Source organism: Trichomycterus rosablanca, chromosome 7 (genome assembly GCF_030014385.1).
Source record: "Trichomycterus rosablanca isolate fTriRos1 chromosome 7, fTriRos1.hap1, whole genome shotgun sequence".
Taxonomy (NCBI): Eukaryota; Metazoa; Chordata; class Actinopteri; order Siluriformes; family Trichomycteridae; genus Trichomycterus; species Trichomycterus rosablanca.
In genome coordinates this window covers 37,252,283-37,273,603 of record NC_085994.1, presented here as the reverse complement: position 1 = coordinate 37,273,603, position 21,321 = coordinate 37,252,283, and the positions used below count along the sequence as shown (strand labels likewise).

Here is a 21,321-nt window from a genome sequence, read left to right as displayed (position 1 = left end):
AAAAAAAAAAGATTACTGTTAGGGGTCAAGATTTTCAAAGTGTCCCAAAGAACATAAGTGGTTTTTTAGGGTTACAGCGCGAACAAAAGGCCAGAAGCTCGCCCGGACCGTACAGGAGGCTCTCCTCTACGAGACGCACCGTATGGCACTGTCCCCGTCCTCCTAGCTCGAAGTAAAAAAAAAGATTACTGTTAGGGGTCAAGATTTTCAAAGTGACCCAGAGAACATAAGTGGTTTTTAGTATTACAGGGAGAACAGAGGGCCAGAAGCTCGCCAGGACCGTACAGGAGGCTCTCCTCTACGAGACGCACCGTATGGCACTGTCCCCGTCCTCCTAGCTCGAAGTAAAAAAAAAAAGATTACTGTTAGGGGTCAAGATTTTCAAAGTGTCCCGAAGAACATAAGTGGTTTTATAGGGTTACAGCGCGAACAAAAGGCCAGAAGCTCGCCCAGACCGCACAGGGGGCTCTCCTCTACGAGACGCACCGTATGGCACTGTCCCCGTCCTCCTAGCTCGAAGTTTTAAGACGTAACTGTTAGGGGTCAAGATTTTTTAAGTGACCCGGATAACATAAGTGGTTTTTTAAGGTTACAGCGCGAACAAAAAGCCAGAAGCTCGCCAGGACCGTACAGGAGGCTCTCCTCTACGAGACGCACCGTATGGCACTGACCCCGTCCTCCTAGCTCGAAGTAAAAAAAAAAGATTACTGTTAGGGGTCAAGATTTTCAAAGTGTCCCAAAGAACATAAGTGGTTTTATAGGGTTACAGCGCGAACAAAAGGCCAGAAGCTCGCCCGGACCGTACAGGAGGCTCTCCTCTACGAGACGCACCGTATGGCACTGTCCCCGTCCTCCTAGCTCGAAGTAAAAAAAAAGATTACTGTTAGGGGTCAAGATTTTCAAAGTGACCCAGAGAACATAAGTGGTTTTTAGTATTACAGGGAGAACAGAGGGCCAGAAGCTCGCCAGGACCGTACAAAAGCATGGCTAGGGGCCCCAAAAGCATGGCTAGGGCCCCCAAGAGGCCATGGGGTCAAAGTCCCTAATAGTCAGAGGATCCTTAAAATGGAGGGCCCTCGGAAATAAAAATATATTGTATCATAAATGTTGATAGGCATCGCATAATGTTTTGGGCCGGGGCCCCCTGACCTCAAGGGCCCCTGGGCGCTGGCCCCACTGGCCCGGTCAGTAATCCAGCCATGGTCATGAGAACCTCAGGTTGCTGTCTGTAAGGAGTTTTGCATATTTTCCCTTTGTCTGTCTCGGTTTTTTTATCCTCCAAAACAACTCTTAATCGACCCTAGGTATACAGAACCCACCACAACCCTGACCAGGATGAATCAGTTAGTGAAAATGAATGAATGAATTATCAAACTTAAATATAAATATAATAACTAACATGTATGAGTTAAGAGCTCAAACTACTTTGTTAAGGCAGATTTCAAAGCAACAAGAGGCAACTAACCAAAATACTGCAGTGACTGAACTGCACACAAACTGGAAATGGAAAGAATGGAAACTGGAGACTGGAAATAGAAAGAATATACACCATTTTACAGTATAGTTTCTAAATGCTTCAGAAGCACTACTGGCACAAATAACAAAACTGGCATCAGTCTAGTTTTCTTTCTCTCTCTTTCTTTATCTTTAAAATAAAAATATGTTTATTTAACTTTGCCATTGCTCTGGCATTTTCTGCTGCTAAAACAAGCCAAATGTGTCCATTTGCATATTAATCAGTAGAGCTGTTCTAACTGGACCCATTAACACTATTGGACAAGACATTATGAGAAAGAAGGTCCTTCTTGGTCACAGCACAGGAAGTGTCATTGATTGCGTTTAATGGATTCTCTACAGCTTATTACAAACCAATAATCAATACAGCCTCAGTGGAGCAAATGAAAATGCCATCTCGCATTGCACATTTGAAAAATCATTTCTTCTCACAGTTATTATTCAAATCTCAAACAAGTACAACAAAGTTGTCACGGTGTGCGAAATGCTAATTAAAACAAAAAGCTGCCAGCCTATAACATAAAATTAGAAAATGTAGAAAGTTTATTTTGTTTGACATTAGACATGTTAGACAGTTGCAGAAAGTATTAAATTGTAAGACTGAGTTTTAACGTTTTTATGCAATGTGAACAAAAGAATAAAGGCTCTGGTAATGTAGCTGTGAGTGCACATCCTGTCTTCTTTAATGAGTTACAGTCAAGGACATGATTAACCTCGCTTTAGTTACTAAGCATTTTAATGAGAAGACTACCAGCCTGCTGTCAATTACATTACAAGCCAAACACGGTCTTTTTTAAAGAACACAGGACTTCAGAAGCCTATCTGTTACAGGAGCAGAACGTGTACAGACAGGAATGGAATAAAACAGGATGGTTATTTTTAGAGATTATGCACTCTGGGTTTTTTCACGAGGTTCACCAGGAGGATTGTGCTGGAAAAGCTAGAGGCAGCGAGGTCTCAAGAGCGGTGAAGGGAAAGTTTAATTGGTGATGGGCATTCAGCTGGGAGACAGTGAGTGAGTGAGTGAGTGAGACAGAACTGGTGTTCAATTGGATAAAGTGTTCTGCTCATTAGTGCAGAAATAAAGGGCAGTAGGTTGGCGCAGGGCAGGACATGTCATACCTAGCTCTACTAGCTCTGCACCAATCAGCATGCACTACGACTATACATAGCTAGAGAAGTCACATGCTGTTATTAGTCTCGAGTGCATGTACCTACACAGATCTACAGTATCTACAGGATATAAGAACTATCATTTGGAAGTCCAGATGGTGAAGACACTGCATTATGTGCAGTTTTCATGCAATATTCACTAAAGCAAATGAATTAAGGCTTGCAGCCTTGATCAGAAGGGAATACGGACAGTTAATAAAAGGTGTCATCTTAATCAGAGATAGCCCATGTGTGGCCCAGGATGAGTTCTCAAAAATGGAGTAGTATGCCGTATAGTAAACTACACAACTTGACTTGATCTCTGTAGACACCCCTTTAACTACAGAATGATGCATGAAATTAAATATGCTATAATTGGACATCCAATACCTTTATTGAAAATTAATTTAATTTAAATGGCTCTGTAGGCCATAACCGAACATCAGTGCCTGATCTTACTTATGCCCCTCTGGCTGCAGCTCATAAAGGTTCAGTTCATTCGTTTGACCTTAACAATTAGGCCGCTATCAAAGTCCCTCAGGTCTTTATGCTGATCATATCTGCTACATTCAACATGTGAGCTATGAGTAACTGCCATCAGTCCAACAATTAATTAATCCTTTACTATGACATAGGCATTGCCAAGTGGGGATGGTCTTAATGCTTTTGCTCATTAGTGTATAAATGCCTAGTTATGGATGATTATGTATGGATTGTTCTGGAATTGACTGACACCCTTTCTAGAGCTGCTTTAAGCCTAGAATTTGTGAGTGACGTCGGACCCAAAGTAAACCCTGACCAAAATTAAGTGATTGGTAGAAATGAAAGAACGAATGATATTATTGTCAAAACAACAACAAACAACATCATGCATTTTCAGGTGGCTTTGTGGCACAAAGACGTTCCAGTGTCTCAGCAGTGTAAGTACTGGGTACATGGGTTCTAACTTTCAATCACTGCCATTTAGTATGGTCTACTCCGGTCACCAGTCTTCCTCCAATTCTGCCTCTATGTGTAATTGAGGGAGATAACAGTGTTTGAGACCTGGCAGTGGATTGGCACCTTATTTTAAAAAAAAGCACATCAAACAAAACAAAATTTTTGTATTCAGTATTCTGCTTCATCCTAATTTGGGTTGCAATTCTTCAGACAGTGACGTGTGGTAAGGATCAAACTCATGAACCTGAGAGCTCTGCGAGACCACATTACTTGCTGCTGTACTGTTCAGAAAACACATGTATGGAGATGAATTGTTTCTAGGGAAACCAAATAGGCTTTTTTTAGAGGCAGTTCATACAGTAATAATATTGCCTTCAAATCAAAAACAGGTTTTTCTTTGGTCAGAATAACAGACCACAAGTGTTTAATGAGCATTTTCTTATTAACCATTTATTATTTTCTGAAATATTTGTATCATTCATATAGTCACAATTCAGTATGAGACAGATGATAGTAAAACCCTTCAATAAATGAGGAGAGAACCATTTTTGCTTGAACTACATGATACAAATAAATCTTACTATAATCTGTTCTATGCAAGCTGTCATTGATCCTGGGGAAATATTAAAATGACTATGAAGGAGCGCTCAGGTGGTGCAGCAGTATAATGCTCTGCTATTGCTCGACCAGGTATCTACACCGACTCACAGAGGGTTTTTTTCTTAATTGATCTATCTGTATATAGGATGCACACAATTCATGGAAGCATTTGCATTTCAGCAAAAACAGTAGTCTGCCTTGTGTCGTCAGTCCATTTAAATGAAATAATGATTTTGTCTGTAATAGGTAATGTGGATGTGAGCACGACTTTGGTTTTGATTTTAGGTCTGTTTAATAAAATTTGATATTGTAAAAGAAATGATGTAAGACTAAAGCTTACCGTGGGTAAAATCCTAAAAGCTGTGCTCTCATTTATGACGAAAGCATTCTCTTAAAAGCTGCAGCAACAGAGTTGATCATGGAAAGAGGATTCTGTAAAGCTTATCCCTGGGGTGGGTGAAAGAGATTAAGTGACAGGACATAAGTAAGTAATATACACAGCAATATGATAATGTAGAGAAACAAAAGGGTAGAGTAACAGATAAATTAAATAAAAAATGCTATTATAATACAGACAGACAGAGGCTTTTGTGTGAGCAGTAATAATGGATGGTGCATCTGTTAACTCATATGCACAGAAAAATGAAGTTAGAACTCCCCTTCAAGCATATTTAGCTGAATCACAATGTCTGAGAGTGGACAGTGATTTGGTTTCATGCGTCTAGCTTCTAGCAAGTGTTAGCCCTCGCCTTTCCAGACAAGCATCTGTTATGCAAAGAAAAAAATATCAAGCAGTTTTACAGCAACCCACAGCTAGTTAGCTGGTTGTTGGTTACTAATTTCTATTACAGCTCATTAATTTTAAAAGGTGTGTGTGTTTCTGTTTGTGTGTGCATTGTGTTTCTATTTGTGGGTGTGTTTTTCTCTGTGGGTGTGTGTATGTACAGTAAGTGTTTGTGTGTTAATTTCTGTTTGTGTATTTGTGTTTCAGCATGTGTCTTTGTATTTCTGTTTGTGTGTTTGTGAGTGTATATGTTTGTGTGTTTTTTCGTGTGTATTTGTGTTTCATTGTGTGTGTATTTTTTTTTTAATTGTGTAAATATGTGTCTCTGTTTCAGTGTTTCAGTATGTGTGTTTGCCTGTGTGTGTGTAGGAATTCAGTAAGACGTATGAAGGAGGTGTGCTGGGCTTCAGCCCAGACTAAGGCTGAATGGTCAAGGTTATTTTTAGAACACTGTTGCACCAAGGCTTACTGAGCTCGAATTTTTACAGAAAGAGAGGAACAGCATGGTCGGGTTCAACAGTAACAATTACATTTACAACAACAGTAGCAATAGAATAATAATAATAAAATAATGTTTTCATTTTGTTTTCATGGTTTACCACTGCTTTTATTATAGTAAGATTTCTGATGGATCCAGTTTACCATAGTCTCTGGGTGCAATGCAGTTACACACCCTGTACTTTATGAACAGGTAGACAACTGACCGGCAGATAACAACAGTCGGGATTCGAACCCTGGATCACAGTGGTTTTAATCCTTTAAAGAACAACATTCACTCACTCATTCAATCATTCATTTACTCACAAATAAGAGCAGGTTAAATTGACTAGTTCAACTTTCATGTGTGTTTGTTTTTAAGCTATTTTATGAGCTGAGCAATGAAAGAAAAAAAAAGGTTTCTGTCAGGAAACAGGAGCATGAGGTAGAGCATATCTATCTGTTTCTATTTATGGTAAACTGAGGTAAGATGAGCCCCTTGGTGAAATAATCCACCTGGATATTTCAGCAACCATGTACAAATCACTGAATGATTTAATGTACTGATTTGTTCATATTTATACGCACCAAGTCAAAAGGCCGAAATGGGACTTGAACCAGCAACTAGTCTAATACTAGTCTATTATAGTATAATAATAATAATAATCATAATAATAATAATCATAATCATAATCATAATCATAATCATAATAATAATAATAATCATCATCATAATAATAATTGACCACTTTCAGTTGTTATTTATTTATTTTTTTTACTTTGCAAATAAATATATATGTATTAATATTTATTTATCATCATAAACGTTTCTGTGTGAAATAAATCTAAATAATACTAATAACTGCAATATTTAATTTAACATCTAAATCATAAAGTTTAATGTATTGAAAGTATGTATATAATATAAATATATTAGCTATGTTATATTTTATATATTTTTTAAATTTTATACTATTCTATTCATATTTAATTTTAATTAAACAAAACTTTTTTTTATCTCCTGTAACTTTATCCGACGCCCCTTACCTGACTAGGTAGATAAATAATGTAAATACCAAATTACTCTCTGGAGTACTTGAAGTGCACTAGATTGGCTGTGCAAGCTGTTATTTTGTACCCTATATAGTGAATTAAAGTAGTCAGTATGGCGGCATTCGACACACGGTAACGCGAACTGACGTGTAACAGAAATGGATCCAAACAGACTAGCTGTGCTGGGCTGAGCTCAGCTGAGCTTAGCTACATACAGCATTATAATGTGGAAATTAATGTTAAATTAAAGTGAGTAGATTTATTAAGAAGACATTTTATAATGGACATGTTTAATAAATTGACTACTCTGTTCCAGCAGGCTCTGGAAACGGTGAGTAAACTTTAACTTTCATGAGTTTGGAAGGGAGCTATGTTGCTAATTAGCGAGCACACAAGTAACTTTGTAAACAACACTGGACATGTTTAATAAAAGTGCTTAATTATTTGTAAAGTGCAGAAAATGAGCAAAAAAGAAACTGCCTGTTCACGTAAAGTTCTAAAAAGTTTGTCTTAAAATGGTTGTTTACATTGATAACTAACTACTCAACAACATAAATTCCAAATAACTAAAAGACTTTGACCTGATTGAGTAAATATAATATATTATATAGTATTTAGGTGTAATGTGGTGTTTTGTTTTGGAGGATTGTTTTGGTTTCTTCTGCTCTGTGGAAACAGTAGATTGTAGTAATCTTTACCAGGATCTGTAGGAGAGGATCTGAAGGACATTCCTGCAGGTTTCATCAAGTCCTGCAAGTCTGAACTTTGTACAAACACTTGCTGTTTTTCCTGAAATATTTCTTTAACAAAAAGACACATTTTTGCTCCCTGGTCATGCAATGTAAAACACAGTGACTTCTACAGTAAATCCTATACAGTACCTGCATGTCATGACAATCTTTGGATTTCTGCTATTTTGTCTCTGGCTGAATGATTGGAACACAAACGTCCCTATCCAAAACACTTCTTTAAATGTTATTCTTTAATGCAATGTGTGTGTTTTGTGTTCTTTATTACACATACACATGTACATTTCTTACACTTATTATTCGATTTTGTGACCCTGACCTATTTTTACTTTATCCATACAATAAGCAAAATTGGTTGGATTTATATTTTATACTTAGGAACAATTGTTAATAATCTTGGGATGTGAAGGGGCTGATAAATGGCTCAAAGTGACAAATCTTTGATATTGTTACTGAGTCGCAATGCTTTTGGCTTAGTCTTACATGTGCAGTTTGACTGACCTTATTTATATGAGCGCACTGTGGATGCATTTTCATTTTCAGCAAAATAATAAAATATTGCAATTAAACATTTAAAGCAAAAAAAAAATCATACCTCCCTAAAGTTTCTTTCTGCCAAATGTCAAAAGTTTTTATGGCTGCAGTGCATGTGTAAAGGTTGTTGGTTTCTTTGTTGTCATTGTTCCATCAGACAGTATTACCGCAAAATGCTTTAGGTTGGAATATTAGCGATAATTATTGAATTAATGGATCCCTAGGTAACATCTGATATTGACACATTTGTTTATTTTTTCTGCTGCTTGTTGAATTATATGTTTATATGTATATATATATACACGTATATACTAAAATATAACAGTGAAAGGTATTTCCCTCATATGACTTAATTTGTTCTGTTGATGATGGTGATGAGAATCAGCAAACTAAGTGAAATGGTCTTTTACATAATATGAAATATTTTTGCCATTTTCTCCAGCTCCCTACTCTAATCTTTGTTCTGGTACATACTGAATTTGTCTGTTTCAGAGGGAGCCATCAGTCAATCTGCTAGACTCATTTGTTGATCACTGGAAAGGAATAACCAACTATTACATAGAAACTACAGGTAATGCTCAAGACAGCACAAACACATGGATGTTAATAAATACATCATATGGATAAAGTATGTGCACTTTAATTAGAATAGAACAGAGTGCATTTATTTGTCATATTGGATGTAAATACAATTAAATACTTTTTTCCCTCAAATCACTGCTTGATTGCAAGCTGGGGTCTGAGCGCAGGGTCAGCCATTCTGTGCTGCCTCTTGAGCCGTGAGGGTTAGGGGCATTACATGATCTGCCGCTCTTCTTGGTCAGATTGGGTGTGGTGCAAGCAGCTAGATTTAAATTCAAGTAATATGAAGTTTATGTTCTGAGCTAAACTTTTTAACAAAATCACTTTTAAATGTTATGTGTATATTTAAAGTGACCAGCTCCCTGGAAATTCTTAATCTTGTTTATATCCATGAATCCAGCGTGTGTGTACTATAATGCATCTATATCATTGGATTCCACTTTGCTGTATAGATGAAACACGGCCGGTGAAGCAGACAGACATCCCCTGGAGGCTGAAGCAGATGCTGGATATTCTGGTGTATGAGGAGAGGCAGCAAGACGTTGAGGAGACTGGGCCCTGCATGGAGTACCTTATTCAACACAAACTGCTGGAGACGCTCTGCACACTGGGAAAAGCACAGGCAAAGACCTACACACTTGTATACACTATATGGACAAAAAGTATTGGGACACTCCTTCAGCTTATTGAATTAATGTGTTACCGCCACACCAATTGCTAACCGATGTAAAAATACATTATAAAACAATTATATGCAGCCAACTTCGCAGCAACAGTTTAAGGAAGGCTGTTTCCTGTTCCAGCATGACATGTAGAAAAGCTTGGTGTAAGGAAACTCCAGTGGCCTGCACAAAGCCCTGACATTAGCCCCACTGAACAATTTCGGAACTTAAATTGATTCAAAAGAGATTTTGTATGGCTGGGCACTGATGTTAATCAAGAAAGTCTCAATGGGCATAAATTCCCACAGACATTCTTCAAAATCTTGTAAGAAGCCTTTTCAGAATAGTGGCTGTTATTATAGCTGAAAAGATCACAGAGGTCACTCTATTTTAGAACCATTTGTTTTTGAAATGGGATGTCCAATAAGCTCGTAGTCAGGTGTCCAAATACTTTTGGCCATATAGTGTTTGTATACGTCAAATGATGTAGACCCGACGAGTGTCTGCTCACCACAGTGACCTGCTGATCTTCTATTTTTGTACAGTATCCTCCTGGAATGAGCCAGCAGGTCTTGCTGTTTTTCTCCAAGCTCCTAGCACAGATACAGAAGCCCATGCTTCATATGATTAATGTGTATCGACCTGTGCAGGTGAGAAGTGCTTGTGTGGGTGCAGATACAGCATCAAGGGGTATTCAAAATAAAATGTGTAGGTCTTTGTGACTAATTATTTGTCAACCTTTAAATTAGGATCAAATGTATTACACTCATGTATTACAGTGCTTCGTGTGGGTGTTACAGCCATTCTGATGTTTTCTGATGTTTTATTTCTTTAACGTTCTCTCACTACAGAAACTGATTCGTCTGTGTGGACTCCCCGACTCCCAAACAGAGAAAGAGGAGTCTCAGTTTCTCTTTTCCGTTTGTTCTCGAGTGAAGAAAGACCCATACGTCCTGAACTACATCCTAGAGGTGTGCGAATTATTGCAGATTTTAGAAAGCAACATATATTAATATGTTAATGACTGTGAATTCATTCACAATTTCTATATCATAGATTACCAAAGAATGTCAAGTGCAGAAATCCAGCTCTGCCTCGGAAGACAGTGTGGAAGAAGAAGCCATTGGAGCAGCCAGTCTGGAGGGCTCATCCTCTCTGTCTAGCCCCATTGTGTCACAGAGCTCATGTCAGCCAGGCACAGGCCTCATCCAGCTCCTCGTCCAGCTTGGAAAAAGTCAGGTGAGTTTCTGATTTGTTGTGAGGCCAGATGGAGTTGTCGTGTTAGAAAGGTCCTAATGTCTTGTGGCCAGACTTCATGTTTTTCTTTTTTTAATATTGTATTAATGCATTTTACCCTTTTATCCCAATATGGTCGTATCCAATTACCAAGTTTACGAAGTTGCATCATTCCTCCACTGCTGCATATCGTGACCTTGATCAAAAAGGGCCGTACCACATGTGCAGTTGCCAGCTTTTTTTCACCTGCCGGCAGTGACGATTTCACACTGAGAGCATGCACTGCTCTCTATTGTTCACCATCTCTGTACAGGCACCTGGCCAGTCGATAGCACAGCTGAGATACAAACCCAGTTCTCAGCGGTGGTTGGCTAGCGTAGACCGCTGCACCATCGAACGCCTATCTGCCAATTATTTGCTGCTAAATCTTCTGGGACATGGGTGGCACAGTGCTTATTTCATTCTTTAAGCTGATAGTCTCTAAGCTGATAGTCTTAAAGCTAATAATAATGAATGCTTGCTTGACTGTAAACAGCGTCATTAATGTTTTAGTAGCTTCTGATGTACAGCATTTTAGTGTTTGAATTACATCTGTTAATTCAGACACATTTTCTCTCAGCATAGGGTAACACTTTGGGTTTCCTTTCCAACTACTGTTTGATATCGTTTTGTTGGGTGAGGTCAAACTAGCGCTATTAAGAACACAAGGAACCTGGTGTCTGAAATTATACTTACTGCCAATTATTAAAGAGGTCATGCCATTATAGGGCTTTCTATACCATTATATTATTGATGTAATTGGCTGTATGTATATTTCTGACCCAGCAATTTTGGTCATATTTTCAGAAAACCCACCACGAACTTATAAGTAAAAGTTTTTTGTCATTCAGTCACAGAAAATCCCGGAACTGACATGACATGTCCCCTGCAAGCATAAGACCTCAAGACCCCATGTGTTATGTTGCAGAAAAGTCGTGTAGCGCTGAGGGCGATGGAGAGTATGGTGTTGCTGATGAACATTCCTCAGGAGGACATTTCTAAGCTGCTGGCAGAAGAAACGCCACTGTGTGACCTGCTGGCTCAGAGAGTGTGTGAACTCTACATCTCTATTCCCACCACACTCCACCCAGAGGATCTGCACAGCTATTGCACCAAACAGTGGAGGTATGGTGACAAGAGTTTATTTTATCTTAGTTTATTTTAGCTCCCCAAAACATAAACGCAAATAGAACTTAAAAATAAAATCAGTTTGTGCACTATTCCGTCTCCGGGGGGTTCGAATTCTGGGCTGGGCTCACAAATACATAAGTCGCAAGGTATTATGGAACCTAGCTATTTTTGGGGGTGTGGAGGAGTGGGGCACATCAGTGCACCCTTAATGCCTCTTTTAAGCACGGGAAAATAGCAGGGTTGTTTCGGGAATGGCATTCATCATAATAACTGTTCCAAATCAAGTATGCAGGCGATTGATCTGCTGTGGCGGCCGCGAACGGCAGCAGCCAAAAGAAATCATTCATTCATTTATTCATTCCTTCAGCCTCTAGTGGATAACACAGGTGATGAATTTCAAATGTACTTTAACTTTGTATTATTCTCCAACAGTATGTATAAGCAAGCTTGTTTTGGCAGGACTCACTTGTCATCGGGCTGTGCAGAGGAGAGCCAGGCGTTTCCCGCTCAGGAGCATGTAGACAGGTTCTTCTGCTGGCTCGACTTCTGTGACCAGCTCGTTAACGAAGCACCAAAGGTAAAACACCAAAAGGGCTGATTGTCACATCATGGCACATAATACACCATCTGGAGTGCAGTACTTTATTCGGACTCTTTCTGTGCAGGTACTCGCTGTTAAACTCGCCAAAGCTCTTCATCAGCAGTGGCTTACCGGAGTCGTCCAGCCTCAGCTGCTACAGATGTGCGTCAAGTAAACACAATTCTGTGGAAAAGCTGAAGCCCCCTGGTCAAATTGCATTGTCCAATTAATATAAAACTTAAAACAGTTCATCAGTTATTGCTGCAGTAGATATTTAAAATAGAAGATTATTCTGATGATTAATTTAGTAAGACAAAAGTTGGATCATCTCACCAGAGACTATTAGGTTCACCAATATTGTATGTAGATGTATTGCTCTTTTTATGCACTTTTTGGGTGTCCAATTACTGAATGTGGCCCATCTGTTGCTCTGTACACCTTGTCCCTTAGCTTTACCACATCCAGCAATGGAAAGTGACCTCTATAGGAGCCCCACTGACCAGATGCTATTTGTGCACTGACACTAACCGGATAATGAAATGGCCGTGTGTGTTCTGGCATTATTGTATCAACATTTCTCCATTGTTCCTCCAAATCTGATCATTGCCAATTCCCCTAATGCAATTTTGTACCACCCCTGCGCTGGCCACAGAGAGCTGAGGCTTTCACACACCCCCGCTGATATGCAGTGACTGCAATTTTTTATTTGCCAGTAGCAAAATCTTACAGGGAGGTGTAGCTCATATGGAGGAAGATGCTGTAAATCCTACACCTACCCCACTGCTAGTACAGGTGCCTCAACCAGACAGCAGAGGTCACAACTGTACAGTGCCACATATGAAGCCCAGTTGATCTCCCTTAGCCAATCGTGCCTGTTTGGATGCCCGGCTAGGTCAATATTACCATCTGGGATTTAAGATGAGCGCTTGAAAGTAGATCTCAGCAGGATGGGCTAGCTCATTAGACCTCTAAGCCACTCATGCCCACCTAAACAATCAAACTTTGACGATCCCAGCAACACTGCTGTACCTGCACTGAACACTACTTCCTGTACAACACACACTACCATGTAATTACTGTCTTACTGTCATTGCAGGATGAATTGGCACCTACATACAGCATGGAAACACCTAGTGTCTGTCAAATGTCAGGGGGTGGCAGTAAAAATCTTTCCCAATTTGGATCTACTGCTAAGTTTACTAACTAACCAGGTCCAACTAAAGAAAGTTCTAGACCTCTACAGTGAAGTAGCTGTATCTACTTAGACATCACTAATAAATGTAGTTTCTGTCATTTCTAATCCTTAACCAAGCCTATAAAGACGTGAGGGTGCTACCTCTTCCATTGATCAATAGGGTGCTTAAACTATTGGCTTTTTTGACTTGTTACTAAAACAGTTCCTCACAACGCAGAATAAGTGAAAACATCTTTCTTTTATCCTCTTTCTCTGTGGCAATGCAGGTCAGAGGTTGGAGTTCTGGTTCACACCGCTCTGCTGTCCTGCTGTGTGCGTCACATAAACTCTGCACTCCTGATGCACGAGCTGGTGCACTTCATGCTGGGCAGCGACACCCACCATGAGCAGAGGACAATCATACCTTCGCACACACATGTTCTGCGCTACCATCTCATCGAGCGCTGCGACCACATCTCAGATGAGGTGCTCTTACTGTAATATTCTGATTCTGCTTGCTGTGGGATTGGTTACGTGTATGGTCTTCTGCCTCCTGTAAGGTGTTTATACAACAATTCTTTATTGTTTTTATCTGTAGATCAGCATAACGGCTCTGCGGCTATTTGAGGAGCTCCTGAGGAAGCCAGACAGACACATCCTAACCAATCTGGTGCTACGGAACCTGGAGAGCCGCTCCTATAGGTTACCAGGTTCAGGGTGTGGGGATGAGAGACCAGCAGCAGATCCTGAGTTCCTGGAGGAGTCCCAGTGAGAAGAAAAGAAATATTCTTATAGAACAGAAATAAAGCCACTATACATTTTCATTTATGTTGTGTGTTCCTGGTCTGTCTCAGGGAGCTGGAGGAGGACCCCTTCTTCCCAGACTGTGAGTTCAGTGGCACTGAGTCTTTGCTGTCTCTGTCCAGAGAGGAGAGGAAGTCCAGTACACACATGCAGATTGGTGAAACTGTTAACAGGTGAAGCAAACACTGCCTTGATTGGCCATTGTGTTGGTTTTACAGTTTTTTTTAAATGCTGCTGACACCTCAGATTCACAACAGATTTAATGATCATCTGCTTTTTATAGCTTTCTTTGCTTGGTACCTCAAGAGGCAAAAACATCTCAGCACGTGCAGGGAGCAGGATATGACACATATGTCCATGATGCACTGAAATCGGTAAGTCACTTACAGTTGCTATGTAACAATGGATTTCTTTGCATATTTACTGAAAGGGCAGCAATGTGAACAAACAATGTCTGGCACAACCAGCTCTAGCACATTTCGCATCCTAGGCAAGATTCATTAAGTGAACCCCCCATAAAATGCCATCCAACCTCCCACCCATCCAGTAGAGCGTAACATGAAGAATAAAAAGTACTACTTATAATTAGTTTCAGGGGGGTAGTAGCCTTCAGGGGGTGCAGCAGTAAATTACGCTAACCCTCTACCGCTGGGATTCAGGGTTTGAATCCCTAACAGTGTTATTGGCCGGTTGGGCGTTTACATACACATATGATTGACTATGTTTGGGGGGTGGGGGCTGAGGCCTCATGATGTATTGGCATCCTGTCCAGGGTGTGTTACTGCATTGCACCCAGTGATTCTGGGGAAGCCGGAGCCACCGCGACCCTAACCAGGACCCTCCTGAACCGATGAGACCAGGTTCGAATCTCAGTGGTGCTCTCGTCTGGCCAGGCTCCTACACAGATATGATTGGCTTTGTTTGAGTGGGGGTGTGGCCGAACAGCCTGTCGGGAGGTGCGATTGTCAGTGTGCTGGTCCAAAGCCCGGATAAAATAAGGAGGGTTGCGTAAAGTCTGAAAATCTGTAAAATTTGATTTAAAACAAATTTTATTTGGATTAGCCTTCATCGGTTTACTCTGTTTAGATTCAGGTGCTTCTTCCCCCTTTATTTTTATGTGACTTTAAAACACAAATCTTGATTGTGTTTGAATTTACTAATTTGATTTGAAGTAACTTTGCTTTTTTCAAACTTTAATTAATGTTATAAAAGTGCTCTTGCGCTCTATACAGCTGAAAGAGTGTTCAGCTGTGTCAGCAGACTGGGGCTGGCCGGACACCCCCAAAACCACTGAAGTCACTTCCCCTGGCACAGACTTCTATGAAGGACACTTTCTCAAAGTGCTGTTTGACAGGACAGCACGAATACTGGAACAGGTATCATTTCACTCACATGACAGCTAGTGAATTCCAATGCTAGGATTTATATCGTGTATATCACTGTGAGGAACACACTCATTTACTTCTGTGTGTTCCAGCCGTATGAGCTGAACCTGCAGGTGACGTCTGTACTATCACAGCTGGCGGTCTTTCCTCACCCTCATCTTCATGAGTACCTGCTGGACCCGTACATCAACCTGAGTCCTGGTGCTCGCTCGCTTTTCTCGACGCTTGTCCGGGTCAGTCTTCTCTCTCACGTCTGTGCACAGACACTCACATGGTCCAAAATCTGAGCTTCTATAGTCACTGGGGACAGGAATGTATTAGGGATACTTCTATTGATGTGCTCCTTTAACTATTGCTGGTCAGACAGTGTTTGTTTTGGGGTGTTCGGGTTGCGCAACACAAGACATTATAGTATTAAATACAGAGTTTGTAATAAAGCTCCCACATTTTTACTGGAAATTATTTATTATACTATAATTGCTAAAATGAGCTGTTATTTTAATGTTAATATACCTTTGTGTTTCGCTGTAGGTGATTGGAGAGCTGATGCAGAGGATCCAGCACATCCCAAACTTCACTCAGAGACTTATCAACGTCAGAAAACAGCTGATGGGCCTTGAGGAGGAGACTGTGTAATGCCCTAAATTTATTTGCTTTAGTATTTATATGGAAAAACAGTGCAATGTCAAGGCTATGTAAAACCAGACGACGTGAAAATGAACGAAATGAAAATAATAGTAGACGTAACACAGACTGTAGTGTGTATGTAACAAAGCCTATAAAAAGTAAGAAATCTCCTCTGTATTTTTGTCCAGGATGGATCATGCAACACTTTTAAAGGGAGTAATAGTGTTGGAGGAGTTCTGTAAGGAGCTGGCAGCTATTGCTTTCGTCAAACTCCCTCTGGGTGATCAGGAGCCACTCGCGGGCCTTATACAGGACAGGACTGAATCTCCGGGTCTGTAGAGCTTCAACTCGCATCTGTTTGCACAAAGATGGGACTGTCTGCAGGGTGCAATACACTGGCATGCGGCACTTTCGGCAAATGTGTAAAAATCATCTGCAGCGTTTTAACAGCCTTCTTTACAAAGTACCGAGTTCTATTGAATCTACTGCTACATCACAGCTGTTAAAACATCCAGTGCCTTAAACTTAATTAGGCATGAAACAACAAATTCATGCTGATAATGAATGACATTCAGTGTGTCGACTGTTCTAGAGCACCAAAGTGCTATTCTGCTTTTTACGTGTTCGGCTTATGATCCTAACACACTTCATGTCTGTGTGGACGTCCGACAGGCCTATAGCACAGCTGAGATTTGAACCCAGATCTCAGTGATGGTTGGCTAGCATGATAGACCGCTGCACCACCCGAGTGCCTCTTACACAATCTTTAGAAGACTTGATTGGCTGTGTCTCGTCCTGGGTGTGTGACTGCATTATGCCTAGTGATTCTGGGGGAACTGGACCCACTACAACTCTAACCAGAAGGAAGTGGTGGTAGAAGATAAAATGAAATGAATAATTTTTAAAGGTAGACTGGATTCATTAATATTTTAAATTCATTTTTAAAATGAACATTTGTGAGAGATGAACCGATGCTATGTTTCAGTTATGTTATTATTAAGATTGTGGTTTTAAAAGAAGTATGCTAAATGGTATTGTTTATTCATCATCATCTTTTCAGTGTGATAGAGTATGTATACATACTGATTACATATATTTATATATATTTCATAACATTAAATGTCTGGTAGTCTTGACTCCTCCTGACCTTTCTCCTTTCAGGAGGTGAGAGTGAAGGTGTGGTGTCTTTAATCTATTGCAACTTTAGTTATCTATTGTTATTACTATGCAACACCCCCATCATTAGTATTAAAGATGTTCTGAGTCTCTATTACTGAGTACAGACGGCTCATGTGCATCAACAGGCTGTTGTGGTTCTTGCATGTTGTACTGGTGCAAATATCACAGGAACACAGGTATTAAAATGAAACTGGATAATATTCATCATCTAAATACAGGTTCATGAAGGTCCATTACATTTAATCTGTGCAAGACGGGTTCACACAGGGATCAGTACTGCATATGGAAAGTCAGCACTGATCTCCATTATCTCCCATCTCTGTGCAGACGCTCAGCCAGCAGAGGCCACAATTGCAGCAGCGATGAGAAATCCCTTGTATTTGACTGTACCTCCCACCCTCAGACATAGCCAATCATGTCTCTGTAGGCGCTAACAAAGCTGCAATTAGAACTTAAGAGCTAATGAGGTAATAAGGAACAATACATATAGCAAAACTGCCCACTGCTAATTGCCTTTACATTAGTTAATTAAAAGATAATTAAGTTGGCAGATAAGACTGCCAACAAGTAAAAGCAAACCGTGTTCACCAGCCCAATCCTGAACTGTACCTGTAAATTCAAGCAGTCACCTTAGAGTTTTTTACTATGCCAAATTTGAGCAGTGTTACCGGCCAGTCGGGCGTCTACACGGACATGATTGGCTATGTCTTAGCTGGCCAGAGATGGCTGAACTGCATAGTCATTGGGAGGTGCATTATTTATCAGTGCTGGTCCCAGGCTCGGATAAAACAACAAGGGTTGCATCAGGAAGGGCAACGGCATTAAACGGCTAATAGATGTGGAGTCGAGAGGGAAAAAACGAAATAAAAATGAGGATACCCTCATCACAACCAGGTCTCAGAGGCTGTTCATTGGGAGTAGTGTCCTGTCCTTTATCCTACTCAGTATCTTCCTTTTCAGGATCTGATTGGTCACTTCTTGCCATGTAAACCTCTTGTTTTCCAGTGGCGGTGGACTGCCAGGCACCGCCTCATCCTCTGCATGATCCAGGGCCACAAGCATATTGAAACAAATGCCGTCTGTTTGCCCGTGAACTCTGCCATCATGCTGCACTCCCAGAATTCCATGCACATTCATGTTTAGTGTCTTACAGGATGAAGGAAAGCACTCCCGGATAAGTTTGTAAGTCGCCACTGTGACTGGGTACGCTTTCTCTGAAACAGCTACAGGAAGATCAGTGTGTGTCTCACTATCAGTGCTGTGATTGGTTAAAAGCAGCCATAAACTCTCCTCATTAGAAGGTTCAGAGTGAGTGTTACTGATGAAGGTGAGGAGCAGTCTCTGACAGACCACAGCGCACGGTAGGTTGACCGGCAGGCAAACAGGAAATCGAACCGTCTCTCGATACCTGAATCCAGCATCAATGAGAGACAAAATGTCCCGGCCACGGAGGGACAGAGGAGCTTCTCGATCCCACCACTGAGCCTGCAGAGACTCAGCATCAGCTTCAGCAGTCGTCTTCAGGCTGCCACCTAGTGAAAGAAAGAATGATTGCAGATAAGACTGCAAACAAGTAAAAGCAAATACTGTTCACCAACACCGAAGAAATACTGTTCACCAACACCGAAGAAATCCTGAACGGTACCTTTAAATTCAAGCAGTCACCTTAGAGTTTCTACAGGAACACTATAATAATAATAATAATCCATTTTGTTTATGGTGCCTTTCAAAACACTCAAGGACACCTATGCAAAAACTAAGGAAATTCATGTAAGTTAAACATATGTTAAGACAGCGGGAGCTTACTGGTTAAAGTACTGGACTAGTGATCAGAAGGTCACTGGTTTGAATCCCAACAACTTTTGGGCTCCTAACCTTGCTAAATGCAATAAATGTAGTATGTCTGAAAAGCCATTTCCAAAGCTCTAGGACTACACTGAGACACAGTGTGAGCCATTTTCTCCAAACTGTTGAAACCCAGGAGTGGGTGGCATGCTATTTTAATGGCTCAACGAGAGGTTTTAAAGAGTCTCTAGTTTTAGCTATGGTCAAAATGCATGACTTCACAATGAAAAGGATACCAGGTAAAAAATAAAAGTTCATATAAGGATCTTCTTCTTCTTCTTCTTTCGGCTTTTTCCCTTTTTTCAGGGGTCGCCACAGCGAGTCATCCTCATGATCGCTCATTGATTTGGCACAATTTTTACGCCGGATGCCCTTCCTGACACAACCCTCCCTAATTTATCCGGGCTTGGGACCGGCACTACAATGCACTAGTGCATCTAGTGGCTAGGTATCTATAGGACAATTCAGTGTTTCCAATTAACCTGGTGGCATGTTTTTGGACTGTGGGAGGAAACCGGAGTACCCGGAGGAAACCCACGCGGAGAACATGCAAACTCCGCACAGAAAGGACCCGGACCGCCCCACCTGGGGGTTGAACCCAGGACCTTCTTGTTGTGAGGCGACAGTGCTACCCACTAAGCCACCGTGCCGCCCTTAAAAGTTCATATAAGGATATCAAAGGGAAAAAAGCTTAACAAGAGAAACAAGATCAGTAATGATCTGAAATTTATAAAAAGTAATGTCTGTGGGAAGGTGCCTCATGATTTATGCCAAAAAACATACAGCATTTAATGTGTGCACGTCTTGGAAACTGATGCATTTTACTCTCTATAAGAAAATTGTTCACAAGTATGAGAGGTTATTTGTCCATGAGCTGAAGGTGAGATGTAATGAGGTTATGCAGCTTATGAGTGATTCATAATACATATGTTTCTTCTAAATACGTGAAAATACAGTCTTAGAGTGGCCTGACTTCAAAGTCCTGACTTCAACCTGGTAGAGGTGCTAAGGTGAGACCTGAAACAAGTAATCTACATTAATCTTGCAGTGTATCAGTTTAAAGCAGTACTGCAAAGAGTGGGCAGGTATTTTTACATGGCGGGTGCATAGGTGGATGGTCAGATAAAATGTATTCTGAGATTGATTTATATATATATATATATATATATATACATTAGTAAAGGCAACCAGGAAGGGGGCAATTACTATGACTGTTAATATGCTATAAATGTTAATATGCTATAAATGTTAATAGTGTTAAATGCTCAGACCTTTGACCTGGGCGAGGAAGGTGAAGCGGATCCACTGCTGTCCCTGTTCCTCCACCAGCAGCATGGTAATTGGCTCACAGTCTAGACCTGCCTCCTCCTTTACCTCCCTGCACAGAGCTTCGTGGATACTCTCACCCACCTCCATACGACCTGCAGGAAGATACCAGCGACCGTAACACTGCGGCTTGGCCTCCTGCACCATCAGCACCTCCCCCTACAACACACAGTCACAGCCCATCAACCACACATGAAAGTAAAACTTAAGAGTTCACATGCTTGGAATCTCACTGATGTCTGCAACTGCTCTTTTTCTGTGACTGAATCCTTAATGTTTTTCTAAGAGAAAAGATCAGACGTGAGGTCAGGTGCAACTACACTCACCTTATCGTTGAAAATGACTGCACTCACAATATAGCACACAGTTTTCCTCAGTGTCACTGCCTGCAGCTGGTCAGTCATCAAGTCAAGATCAGTGACCTCAAGCCCCTCTCCATTTAGCATCTTCTCCACACGTTCCTCCAGAGCTTCAGCACCAGAGCCCATGATGCCTATGCACACGGGCACCAACTCTGCGCTGCTCTGCTGCCACTTGAACCCCAAACACCTGTCAGACGAGCTCTGTTCAGATAATAGCAATGAATTTATGACTTGGTTGTTGTTTTTTTGTTTTTATTTGGATTTTAACGTCATGTTTTACACTCTTTGGTTACGTACATGACAGACACACGGTACTTACTCGTTACACAAGGTTCATCACTTCTCAAGTTTATATTGAACACAGTCATGGACAATTTTGTATCTCCAATTCACCTCACGTGCATGTCTTTGGACTGTGGGAGGAAACCGGAGCACCCGGGTGATGCAGCAGTTGGAGTGGGTGTCGTAAAGCAAAAGGGTCCTGAGGACCTGGGTTCAAACACTGCCTTCTGTCACTGTGAGGAGTTTAGCATGTTCTTTGTGTCTACCTAGATTACCTCAATGTACTCTAGTTTTCTATGACCTC

General features: G+C 40.8%; 2 protein-coding genes across 2 annotated transcripts; one reads left to right on the top strand and one right to left on the bottom strand.

Moving 5' to 3' along the window:
- The first annotated feature begins 6,728 nt into the window (after positions 1 to 6,728).
- Positions 6,729 to 17,214, top strand: fhip2b (FHF complex subunit HOOK interacting protein 2B). Its single transcript, XM_062999371.1, has 17 exons — positions 6,729 to 6,851; positions 8,296 to 8,374; positions 8,838 to 9,007; positions 9,593 to 9,697; positions 9,899 to 10,018; positions 10,104 to 10,286; positions 11,251 to 11,447; positions 11,913 to 12,030; positions 12,119 to 12,195; positions 13,495 to 13,693; positions 13,806 to 13,975; positions 14,062 to 14,184; positions 14,295 to 14,385; positions 15,244 to 15,387; positions 15,489 to 15,629; positions 15,928 to 16,028; positions 16,212 to 17,214. Exons 1-17 carry the CDS (start codon positions 6,801 to 6,803, stop codon positions 16,360 to 16,362), a joined length of 2,220 nt encoding a protein of 739 aa, XP_062855441.1. The 5' UTR covers positions 6,729 to 6,800; the 3' UTR covers positions 16,363 to 17,214.
- On the bottom strand, positions 17,044 to 20,869 carry nudt18 (nudix (nucleoside diphosphate linked moiety X)-type motif 18). Its single transcript, XM_062999370.1, has 3 exons — positions 20,700 to 20,869; positions 20,319 to 20,532; positions 17,044 to 18,734 (listed from the first exon to the last, which is right to left on the bottom strand). Exons 1-3 carry the CDS (start codon positions 20,859 to 20,861, stop codon positions 18,100 to 18,102), a joined length of 1,011 nt encoding a protein of 336 aa, XP_062855440.1. The 5' UTR covers positions 20,862 to 20,869; the 3' UTR covers positions 17,044 to 18,099.
- Positions 20,870 to 21,321: the final 452 nt, after the last annotated feature.